Consider the following 10,603-nt stretch of genomic DNA (forward strand, 5'->3'; position numbering starts at 1 on the left):
GAACACATTAAGTTTAGCACCTTTTAACAGATTTTTCTTCTCCAACCAAAATGTGCAGGGTGGCTAAACTGAGAACCTGATTGCCTATTTCTGTCACCACTAGAAACAACAATCTGTTTTACTCATTGCCTACACGGAGAGAGTCCCCATTTCTTCTCCTCTCTCTAGCCTGGTGTCTCACTAGCTAGCAGCTTGCAATCGAGAAAGAGGGAGAAAATCTTCCCTCCACAGAAAGAGTGAAAATTTTGGAGCTGTTGACTTCACAGGAGACAAAAAAAGAGGAACCAGGACTGGCACATATAAATAATGAGTGGTACAGAAAGAATAGGTTGGGAGTGTCAGTCGGATTTTTTTTTTAAACAACACAAGAACAAGACAAGTTCAAAATTAAACAGCTGAGACTGATAATTCCCCCAAACAAGCGGCTTTGTCAACACTGAAAGGTAGGAATTATGAGCTGGAAGAGGACTAAACACTTACCTACAGATAAATATCTACATTTGTAGATATTGTGTACAGCTACATATTTATCTATATATTTGTATACCCAGATTATCTGGATAAGTTTTTGAAGAGCTACCGAACCCCATGCTCATATCCTCTCCAGCTAGTAGGTGAAATAGGTTTTCCCATACACCTTCCCTATATGCCTGCTGCCATTTATTTCCTAGCTCCATCAGGACCTGCTCTAGAACAAGACTTGCTTTACATATCTGAAACTCGTCATCATTAAAAGAAAAGGTTTTGCCCCTACCATTTGAAACAAGCCAACAACTAGTCTTCCAGTGAGGACAGCTCTTAACAGCTTGCAATCAGTATTTTTCCCATCTATGGAAATGGGAAATATGCTGAGCTACAAGTCTGATTTGACCAAAGTACTGAATATGCCAATAATTGCAGGGAAAGCCTGAACATCACTTAAAAAGATAAAAAGAATAAGCTTAAAAGCAACTTCAGACTCGAGGTTCCCAACTTCCCTGTAATCAGCCTTTGTGTAATATTCAGAGAAAGCCTTAGCTATAGGCATTTCAGCACGGTAAATACATATCAGCTGGGGCACCCTCCTTTCCAGGACACCGTTGTCAGTGCTGCAGTGGGAAATCATGTCAGCTGAAGGAAAGGAAATGCATTTTGATAATAATGAAGTTGGTCAAGCTGTCCCCTCATGAAGCCTTCAAGTTCAATCCCAAAGAATTTACGTCTTGCATGCCAAAGGGTTTCGCATTCATGGATAGCATAGCGGGAGGAGTTGAACCAGTGCAGTACAGAAAAGCCCTCTGGTCAGGTGATTGCACTAGTTCAGAAATTACTGAGCATAAACTTCAAGGTTGCTGAAGGGCATCTGTTTTCAGTTGAAGAATGCATCTGAATGTCCACTTATTTTTACTCCTTTGGTCTCTCTCTCCATATTTGCAGTAGATATTTATAGTGGGGTTGGGAATCTTAGCAGGTAGGAGAAGTCCAAGTCCTCCCCCCCTGCCCGAGCCTTCCTTACGGTATAACTGAAGCCGCCAACCTTAAAACCCATCTTGGTTGTCTCTGGCACTCTTGAACACACATGCAACAATATCCTCTTAGGGGAGTTTGAAAACAGCAGTCAGAAAACTGCAAGGTTCAAAGTGCTAGAGGCACTGTAGTATACCACAGCCTGGAAGAAGTACTCCCCATAAGCTTTCCTCCTGACTGGGAGGTGTGGAGAAGGAAGAAAAAAAAAAAGGGGGGGGGGGGGGGAAGCAAGCGAACAAACCAAGCATTGCTTGTTTATCCTGAAAGGTATGGGCTGTGAGAAACCCTTGGACCAACTACTATGGAGAAGAAAAATAATCTGTGCTTTGACATCACAAAGCACAGCAATGTCGCCAAGACACATTGTATTTTGAGCCTAATTAATCCTCCTTAATCTGTATAGATACCAAGCGTAGAAGTGAGAGTATCCTACATAGTGAGCAAGACGCTCCCTGTTGCAATGCAAGAACAGCACTTCAGTTTTGCAACGTTTTTAGGCTCTGAGCAGATACCATTTGTTCAGCCACACTGCATTTATACCTCTCCTCCCCACACTGAACACGTCCCTTGAAAAGCTGGAAGGGCATGCTCTCGGTGCGTGCATGCGCACTATGCTCCTGTGGTGGAAAAAAATCCCGAAGACTTTCCCTGCTGCTTCAAAGGTGTTGCAGCTTCTGCAGGCTGAAGCTACATTCAGAGTATTAGTGATGTCTCTGGTAGATTAACTTAAATTCTGCTAGTTTTGACATGCACTTCTCAGTTCCTGAAGACCTGTGCTTACACGTCCAACCGTGGTTTAATTGTTTGGCTTAGGGCCTTCGTTATGGACTTGGGGAAGCCCACCAGAAGGAGAGTATTTGCCTGCATCCTCCTGTGCCAGAGAGCAGGGCGCCCATGTGCAAGCTCACTTTTCATATCCCACAACAAAATTAAACACTGCACATTTTCCAGACACAGAACACTTCATCTAAAAGGCTCCCAAAGCAGTTCACTAATAGAATGAGCCCGCAGGGGCATTCGGAGCAGAGCAAAAACCAGCATCCAACAACTGGAAACCCCAGTACCGGGCAGCTGACTCATTTGGACTAGGAGCTGCCCAGAGTGGAGTTCAAGCCTCCATGATACAAACAGTGCTGAGGGGCACTGGTGGCAGGGGATGGCAGTCCTGCCAGGACGTCTCCGTCGCTCAGATGGGGTGCGCAGGGCTGCTCCTTCCACCAGAGGCACCAACGCCACACTCAGGTTGCAGCACCGATGCCGTGCTGAGGTTGCGGCACTGATCAAAACACGTGGGAAGCTGGGTGAAAAGAATTTCCATGAAATCAACTGAGAACAGCATCGGGGCTTCCCGGAAAGCCCTTCTCCCTTATTGGTTCACCATCATTTTTTTAATGCAGGTTTTGAGCTTTCTTTGGAGTCTAATTAAGGCCCTAATCAGTTTAAATGATGAAAAACTTTCCCAACACCAGCATATCAAACACGCAGAAGCAACAGTTCTGCTCCTGTCAAAGCTGACTCGCCTTTGCTCGTGTGAGGGCACCATGCCGAGTAAAAAGGAAAAATCACGTTCTTCATCAGCACTTCACAGTGAAATTTAAGTTGTCAGTTCCTCACGGGAAATCCTGATGCAAGACCCAAACCGTCCCTGTGAACTGGAGCTTGGTGAATGTTTAATTATGCCTAGGAACAAACACACATTGCTGTGTGGGGACTGTAAGGAGCCATTTGAGCTGCACACTAAGCTTCTCTGTCCCAGAAGCAGTTTCTTCAATAGCATTTGCTTATCAAAAATAATTAGAGGTAGGAATGCTGGAACTGTGATTATGAAACAAATGGTAAATCTATTTGCTCAGACAAAATGTATCGAAAAATACATCTAGACACAGCTGGAGACTGAGGTGATACCGCAAGGATAACAACTCGAGATCCAATTTCATCTTTCATGATTAAAAAATGAGCAAGAAAGTGTTTTATGAAATGTGAAGGTTAACAAATGTTCCTTCACAAGCAATGACGACAGTTTATCTTTTGAAACAAATGATCGGGCTATGGTCTGCTAGCAGCTCCTGAAATACATTTGAAAGATTTCTTCTAAAAACCCACTGAGGACCAGCACACGCGGCTGGCAGCCCACCACGCTGCCAATACCTCGGACAAAGCCGGCTCCAAAGCAATGCCGAAGCAGCAGGGCAGGAGTCAGCCGCGCTCCTGTCCCAGCGTTCTGCCCCACACCGATGGCAGAAGTCTAGACATTCATCCCTGTCCCTGATCCCTGCAGCAGCCGCAGCTGCTCCAGTATGGCAGAACCACTCTTCGCCGACAACCGCGGCGCAGGGGCTCTTGGCCCAACAACACCTGCCTGCAGGACAGGTGGCACAAGCAGGGGCCCAGACCTGCAAATTGCTGTATTTCTAAGCTGCCCAAAATATTCCAGGAGTCCTTTCTGCCTACAGGTAAGCACCTATACGTTGCTGCCTCCACAGTGATAAGGCAAGTGGGAGCCCAATGCTGGGTCGTAATGGTTGGGTCTTTGCAGCCCCAGGCAGGAACAAGTCTGCTGCATGCTTGTAGATGGACACTGTGCAAGGGGAGGAGAAAGCACGTCTCACCAGGTAACGAAGCATGTATTCCCAAACTACACACTTGGCTCACAGACAAATTCAAAGAAACATTGGTCTATAAAGAGATTATGAAACACCAATTTTTTTCTCCTGGTCATTACACAGCAATATTCCTTTTGGACTTCAGATATAAAAGATACATATATTTACATTTATGGGTGCAAAATCAGTATAGCTTTTAACCTTTCACATGATGGTTGACCTACTAAATATCAGTGCAGTATTCACCCTGTTCTTATTCAAAGGCATATAGAGGAAGTGGCCAACAATAAATTCCTTTAACTGTCCTCCAGATAAAGTACTCCCTTTTTGGTACGAGTACGGTGTGAAGTATGAAAACTTATTTTTAGGAATGAATTCTACTAAAATTTGACTAGTAGAACAAGTACCGTGAGTTGCTGAACAAGGAAAAAAAGACGTGGGTAGAGGCTCTAGAACTATTAAAGGAAAGTAATTATATAATGGTGGGAATGGGTAATTCTCCAAGAAGAAAAATTCAAATTACCAGGAGTGAACAGAGAGTAGAGAAGATGGCGATGGCAACTTTAGTTCCTTCTGTTAATAGAACTAATAGTTAATATTTCTTTCTCTCTCAATTTTATGTGTAGAAGGCAACAGAAGATGTTTTAAAGTTAAAGAAATTGCTTTAAACTTCCATAAAATACGAGACTGCATAGCAATGCCTTTATTCCTATCCTAGGACCCTGAAATGGTTCGTTAGCACTAGGAGAACAGAACCCAGGGGTGCAGCAGATCCCCCCCCCAAAAAAATATTATAAACCTAAATTTACTTATTAGCAAGAACACAAAACATCACAGCTGTAAAGCTGGCTAAATTTCCTGGGATACGACAATTATATTGTTGTCCTAATAAAAAATAAGTAAGAAATATTTCTAGTGGTCAAAGCTGCTGTAATGGACTAAATTCAGATAGGGGGAAAAATATTTAAAGTAGGAAGTAGTACCACCCCCCACCCCCCCAGTTAACTAGCAGCATAACGTACGTATACATAGCCGTCATCCGAGGAGGTTTAAGACTAGCCAGAGACCTAGAGGAGATTGTGCAGCCAGTTAAAGTGCTTGGTACCCTACTGCAATACGGGCAGATGCCCCCCGTTTTTACTCACAATACCTACAATGTCTTTAGCACGGAGAATGTCTGGCCCTGTTTTACTGGGCCACATAAGCCTTCTCTCCACAATTTAACCATGCTGCACAAATAGCAACAGACTCCCCCCTTGGTGCACCGGGGATTGTTCTAACCCAACAAACGGAGGCAGAGGGACTACAAGACACCTTTCAGGCACAGAACAAGTTTGCTTCAGAGACCACGCTTAACTGCTGCTGTGTCAGAAGCTGCGTGGACATAGTCAAACACTAGCCCCAACTGTTGCCTTCCATGTTTCATGTCACGACTTGCCCCCTCTTCTCAAAGACGGGACGTGGGCTGTTTCCTGGCGTCTGCAACTCCCAGCTTCTTTCCCATCTCTAGCACAGACCTCCGGTGTGCCCCAGAAAGTCATGCTATCTGGGGTCCAGTGAGAAGATCACAGATTAAGCTTTTCCACCTCAAAGAAGCATTCTCAGGATGGAAAGGAAAGGAAAAAACGAAATGCTCTACAACTGCATCGCTACTGCTCTCCTTCGGCACTTTAACTCATCTGATTTGATGCTGCATGTTATTTTTGTTATGAAACTGGAACAAACCAAAATCAATACAGTGCTCATTACATGGACAAAACATGGGGTAGCTTGTAGGTCTCAAAAACCAAATGTAAATGGGAATCACCACTGCTAATTTGGGGTTAGAAATCTGTGTGTTAAAGAATGTTCTGGAGCTCAGTTTCTTCAGCTTAGCAGAGGTAGGGTTAAGGATACTTCCACAGCAAGTGACTCGTGGCATTAGTAAATACTCAAGACAAGGTACAAAAATTATTTCATGATAGTGAAGATAGTTAACTCTTTCCTCATCGCACCCTTTCCACCTTTCCAAAGGCTGCTTATCCTGTCTTTCCCCCTTCAGATGTGTTCCACCCTTACCCAAGCTCCTCCTCACGTTTTGGAGACGCATCCCAGTATGGACCTGCGACTGCTGCCTGAATGGCAGAATTTCAGCTGAGACATTTCACGTGTGCCCTGGAGAGTTTCAGCTCAAGCAGGAGCAAAAATCCTCATGTGGGCAGGGCGCTTTTATACACTGCCTGGCTGTAAGGCAAGGTGGCAGCTCCCATATGACAGCTAATAGACTTATTTATTCTATTTGGCTCAGTGCTTAAGCTCTCATCTTTAGAAGACAACACTTGTTTGTTCAAGTTTACTAAGAAAATATTTACTAAAGATTTTCAGGAATATGTTTTACATTGAAACATGTGAAGCATCTGATCATTGAGACTAATCTTGCCAGCCTCTGGACACCACAAGGTTAGACGGCATTTTACCTCCGTATCTTAAAACAGTCTGTTGTTTTTGGTTTGCTTCAGATGTGTTTGCTCGTTGAGGTTGCATAGGAAATGCTATCAGTGCTTTAGGAAAAAAAAACCAAACCACACACATTAGCTGGAGACCAAGTACATTCTTCCAAAGCAAAAACAAAGCAAAACTTGGCGTGTTTTGCAGTGTGACCCTCATAAGAATGTCTGCATTAGGCCTGCTGTCTTATTAAAATTAATTTGTGTTTATATAAAGTATTTTGTACAAAACCCGCATACACACCAGGCAAAAAAATCCCATGTGTTGTTAAGTATTGCAAACACACACTGACAGGGTAGTTCTAACTCAGAGTTAGTGATGGTCTCTGCAGACTTCCTCATGAAGAAAAATTTTTTGAAGCTGATCTGTAATTTTGGAGTGTTTTGCTCTGTTTATTTAGGGAAGAGACAAGAGCCCCTCGGGAGGTACCTTATTCAATATAAGCACTAGAAGTCTATCTAAAAGCTATCCCTGAAAAAGAAAAGGTAAAGTTTTTGTCAGATCTCAGTCAATATGCAGGAGTATAATGTCAAAGATATGCAAGCAGAATTAACAGTCTTTTCCCAATTTTCTCAGCAAGCACTGTTTGTTCTTGTTGGTTCGTAATAATAAAGGGTTAAGTCATGCCCTCCTCCTTCTACCTTGACCTAAAAATAGGATGCCACCTCCCTGACTACAAAATAACGTTACGTGCAAATAAAAAGCCATGCTTAGACAGAGGAAGAAACTCCAACCTCTTCTGGGCAGGGCTGACCATGCACAAGTACGTGTTTTCATAGTAGAGGTTTAGAAAGACAAACAGCTGGCAGCACACTGAGAGGCTTTGGGAAGAGCCCACAGTACGTTCCTCTATTTACCTCAGGTAATCTCTGCGGCAAAGAATGAGATTTGCTTTTGTGTAAAGAGTTGATCCAACCTCTCCAAGACGACAGTCACAGCAGGCACACTTTAGACAGTCTTCATGCCAATACTTATCCAGAGCCTTCAGCAGGTACCGGTCCTTGATCTTCCGGTTGCAGCCAGCGCAGCCCTTCTGCTTCCCTTTGGGTTGTACAGATAACATCGGCACACCTGCAATGCAAACAAAGCATTTTGTTTAGAAGATATCAAACAGCTTGAATGGGTTTCCTGCATTCGGGGTAGCACTGTGAGCTACAGGTAGGTCTGTGAGCAAATACTGCTGCTGGTTTTATTACAAGTTCACATTGCAAGAAGCTGATGGTCAAAGGAACTTAAACTTCATTTGCTGTCACAAGGTAAGTGGGAGTGTGACACTTGCAGGAACGCAGCCCTTTTTTCCTAAGGGTAGGGCTGACACAAAGCACCAGACTTTTTTTTAATTAACATCTTGCTGCAGAATAAACTGGCTGCAATGTCAACATTTGCTTTTTCCCCTCATTACCAGTACCCTTGTGTTGTTAATTAGCTGCCACAGGCAATTACGAAGATCAGAAAGGCCACCACTGTACATACCCCCAGTCCAACATCTTGGCTGGATCAAGCTTGATGGGGAAAGGAGAGGAGCGGATATAAAAAGATGTGGTACGCCACTGTTTTTCCTCTTTTGTGAACCCCGCTGGTCACAGAGACCTCAGTAAAAGCTAGAGCAGCCCAGGGGCTGCTCTAAAATAAATGTTTTTCAAAAGCCCTCGAGGACTGCTGAGAATAACCCAACCAATGCCCCTCTACCACTAGTGAAGCCATGCTCCTTAAGCAAAGCAGAGCTTTCCCTCTCCTCTTGTACTGCTGGAGAAGGTGATAAAAAAACAGGATTTTTTTCCTCCCTGGAAACTCCCACTGGGACTGCAAAGCAAGCATGAGGGTATGAGGTGGTGACAGGACACTCAAGTCACTAGGCTGGTGGAGGTTTGCTGTAGCCACCTTCCTCACACTGCTGTCTCCAGCTTTTTCCTCTCCTCCAAGTGGTAGTGCCTCCCATGGTGAGCACTGACATGGGTGTGAGACCTGTCGCCCTTCTCGCCAGTTTAAGAGGGAGGCAGGGAAGGATTTTATGGAATCAACAGGCAAGGTGGAAAAATAAACAAGGATTGTACTGTGGGGGAGGAAGGGGACAGGAGATGATGAAAGAAGAAATGAACTCACTGAGACAGCCAGAATCCCATTTTCTCTAGCGCCTTGATTTTACTTTGTTACTGATTTTTATTTTCACTAGGGTCAATCACTAAAAATGGAAATGCCGGGCCTGTAACGAGCATGCCATGGGCTTAACTAATGCAGAGAAGATCAGAGGGGACACTCTGGCTACAGTAGCAGGTGTCATGGGTTATATACTCTTACACAAAGTTAAGCCACCATTTCTGTAGGAAGCGCCACACGTCCCAGAAAATAGCAGCTTGATAATGGAATTATTAACAGTCCCTTAACCGGAGAGGACCGAGTCAGTGCCACTGTAATAAGTGACATTTGCTGCTTTCCTTAAAAGACAGGGTGACCTGACGGTGGCTAATGCTCAGCACATGTAAAACCCACCACTCCTACAGTAATAACTGCTTTGTCAGAGCTGCAAGCAGATGACAATAGCACTTAAGACACCTCTACACAAACAGCGAGGTACTGATCCATTTGTTATCAAGGTGGTCTCAGCAGCACGGAGACAGGTCAAGTAACATTCAAAAACTCTCAAGACTTAAAGAGCCCTCCTGCTCTTTGCTGCGGCACACTCGAAATCCGCTTGCAAAGTCGATACAAGCAAACTTTTTATGCCAGTGACAAATATGCAATAATTAAGTGAAAACTTAAACCTGTGTTTGCCTGCCACATACGCAAGCCGTAATGCTCCTGAGAGAAATTCTACGTACACAGCCCCAGAGAAACACCCACACGTTTGGAAACAGGGAAAAGACAGGGAGGTGTCAGAAGTGTAACATACTGCAGGTGCTGGAGGTCAAGCTGCAGAAGTCCTGTGCTCCTGGTGAGAGTTTCTTACGAGAATGAAGGAAGTGGCCCCGTGGTTCTGGACACTCCACTCTCTTTTTGCAGAGTACATTTCAGGAGCAAAGAGAAGATTAACTTTTTGAGTAATTTCTTTTTCAGAAAACTTAAAGCCTTCATCCCATGCTCTCTCCAACTCCACACAAGGAAAACAGCACATCATGAGAAGAGACTGCCTTATTCTGAGGCAGAGAAGGGCATGTACATGAATTTGCATTTGCAAACTGTGTAAGATCAGTACCAGTGATGAAAGAAAATAGTTCGCACCTATGAAAACTAAGACCTAGATGTGCGAATTATATTTTCAGGTAGGAGCCCTAGACAGCAGTGAGTCATTACCCACCCCCCAAACAGGCTCTCTAAATGTGAGCTGCATACTCCTAGAGGCAGAAGAGGATTTCTTACAAGGGGAGGTCATCATACAATTCTTTTGCAAGGTTCGTCTAGGTAACTTGAGGATCCTGCGTCTGGAGGTGCTGCAGATTTCAGAATGCAGATTCTAGATAACCAGAGCCCCTTAAACCCTCTCACATGAGAACTGCTGCATGGGTAGAGTTTGAGATGGTCTCTGCGATTCAGAAATACAAGATCTTCAGCCAGACGGGACTTCCCAAGGCTCTCGAACACTTTTGAAACCAGTGCCCTTTTGGAGTTACAGCTCTCCTCACCCAGAGTGAGGGGTCCACTGTAACAGCAGCATTGTCAAGCGCAAGGACAGCTGTGTAGGGACAAAACCCTGGCTGGACCATTAGGAGAGGCTGGTTTGACCGGTAAGGGCAGGTTGGCAGGTTAGGTGGGTCTCCTGAGGTGGCAAGCAGGCCCGGACGGCTGTGGGCTGGCTGTAGTGGTGGTTCTTGTTCCATCTCTGGCAGCCCTCACTCACTGCTGCCATCTCAGTTCCCCACTATTGCAAGCACACCATTGTCTTAGGAGAGGCTTCTGTGAATAAGGGGAATGTAACACTTTGATTTTCTTCTAATAACTAGCAAAGGAACAGAGGTATATATTTTTAAACAGTACCTTAAGCAAGGAGAAAAGCTATGTATTTGGTCAGT

The 10,603-nt window shown here is 44.4% G+C and overlaps 1 protein-coding gene across 1 annotated transcript in view; it reads right to left on the reverse strand.

Moving 5' to 3' along the window:
- LMO1 (LIM domain only 1 (rhombotin 1)) overlaps window positions 1–10,603 on the reverse strand; it is a 57,206-nt gene that overhangs the window by 9,109 nt on the left and 37,494 nt on the right. The window contains exon 2 of the mRNA XM_009328561.1: window positions 7,454–7,667. Within this exon, the coding sequence (XP_009326836.1) occupies window positions 7,454–7,667 (214 nt within the window). The remainder of the gene's footprint in view (window positions 1–7,453; window positions 7,668–10,603) is intronic.

This window comes from Pygoscelis adeliae, unplaced genomic scaffold, assembly GCF_000699105.1.
Source record: "Pygoscelis adeliae isolate BGI_AS28 unplaced genomic scaffold, ASM69910v1 Scaffold166, whole genome shotgun sequence".
Lineage (NCBI taxonomy): Eukaryota > Metazoa > Chordata > Aves > Sphenisciformes > Spheniscidae > Pygoscelis > Pygoscelis adeliae.